The sequence below is a fragment of the Emiliania huxleyi genome (genome assembly GCF_000372725.1).
Source record: "Emiliania huxleyi CCMP1516 unplaced genomic scaffold EMIHUscaffold_10615, whole genome shotgun sequence".
Taxonomy (NCBI): domain Eukaryota; phylum Haptophyta; order Isochrysidales; family Noelaerhabdaceae; genus Emiliania; species Emiliania huxleyi.
In genome coordinates this window covers 1-1086 of record NW_005202040.1, presented here as the reverse complement: position 1 = coordinate 1086, position 1086 = coordinate 1, and the positions used below count along the sequence as shown (strand labels likewise).

The window sequence follows — 1086 nt, the reverse complement described above, 5'->3', positions numbered from 1 at the left end:
GCACCGCTGCGCAGCTGAGACGGCGTCTCGTTCTTCCGCCGCCTCCACCGCCGGCGCGCGCGGCACCAGATCGTAGTTCGCGGCGAGCAGACAGAACTTTTGAGGCGGAAGCTGGATGCCAGACGTGCTGGTCGGCGCGGCGGGCAGCGGCTGGCCGTTGCGCTCGCGCGCAAGCCACTCAAGGAAGGGCGCCGAGGTGACCTGCGCCTCTGCAGACTTGAGCCTGCACGCCAGTCTGACGTCCTCGCACTCCACCGCCGTGCGGCCCGCGTGCGCCGCGTAGTCTGCGCCTTCCGAAAAGACCTCGGCGCAATGAGCGTGCATGAAGGTGAGGAGCTGGTGGAGGACGCCCGGCTCGTAGTCGGTCACACCCATCGAGCGCAGGATCTCGTCGACGGTCGCGGCGTCGCGCGGCGCGCCGGAGCTCGACATGCGCCCCGGAGGTGTGGAAGAAGAAATCCCACGTACGGCTACCGTTCAACCGGTTGGGACATTCCGTCTCCATACCTGGCCGTCGCAACACATGACGCGACTTTGTGGACGCTACTGAGCAGCGTCACATACTACTAGACCAGTGAGGGCACCCAATTGCAAGTTCCAAGTACGATTCAACTCCCTCGCACAACAATGAGATCCCCTCTCCCGTTCCCCTGTGTCCCTCATCGTCCTTCCAAAATCCTGCTCGTGCAGGTGGGGACCTTCTTGCTTCTTTCTCCCCACCTGAGCCCTGGCTGTCAGGCTGTCAGGTGCGCTGTCAGGTGATCTGTCGGGCTGTCGGGCAGCTGTCAGACACTGTCAGGTGCCTCTGTCAGACCAGCTGTCAGGTGCTGTCAGTGCTGTCGGGTGCTGTCGGGTGCTTGTCTGACATCAGAGGTGATCTGTAGCTGTCGGGTGCTGTCGGAGCTGTCGGGTGTTGCTGTCAGACGCTGTCGGAGCTGTCAGAGCTGTCAGGCTGCTGCTGCTGTCAGGCGTAGGGCCGGTGCTGTCAGGAGCTGTCAGGTGGTGCTGTCCGGGGCGCTGTCAGGCTCTGACACACACCAGCCACACTTATGACAGACAACGGGAATCCCACAGGAGCTCTTACAT

General features: G+C 63.1%; 1 protein-coding gene across 1 annotated transcript; it reads right to left on the bottom strand.

The window, feature by feature from the left end:
• Positions 1–66: 66 nt before the first annotated feature.
• On the bottom strand, positions 67–432 carry EMIHUDRAFT_125567 (hypothetical protein; the record flags this gene model as incomplete). Its single annotated transcript, XM_005792621.1, has 1 exon — positions 67–432. A coding segment is annotated over one exon (366 nt), but the record flags the coding sequence as incomplete, so codon positions are not given.
• Between the last annotated feature and the right edge of the window lie 654 nt (positions 433–1086).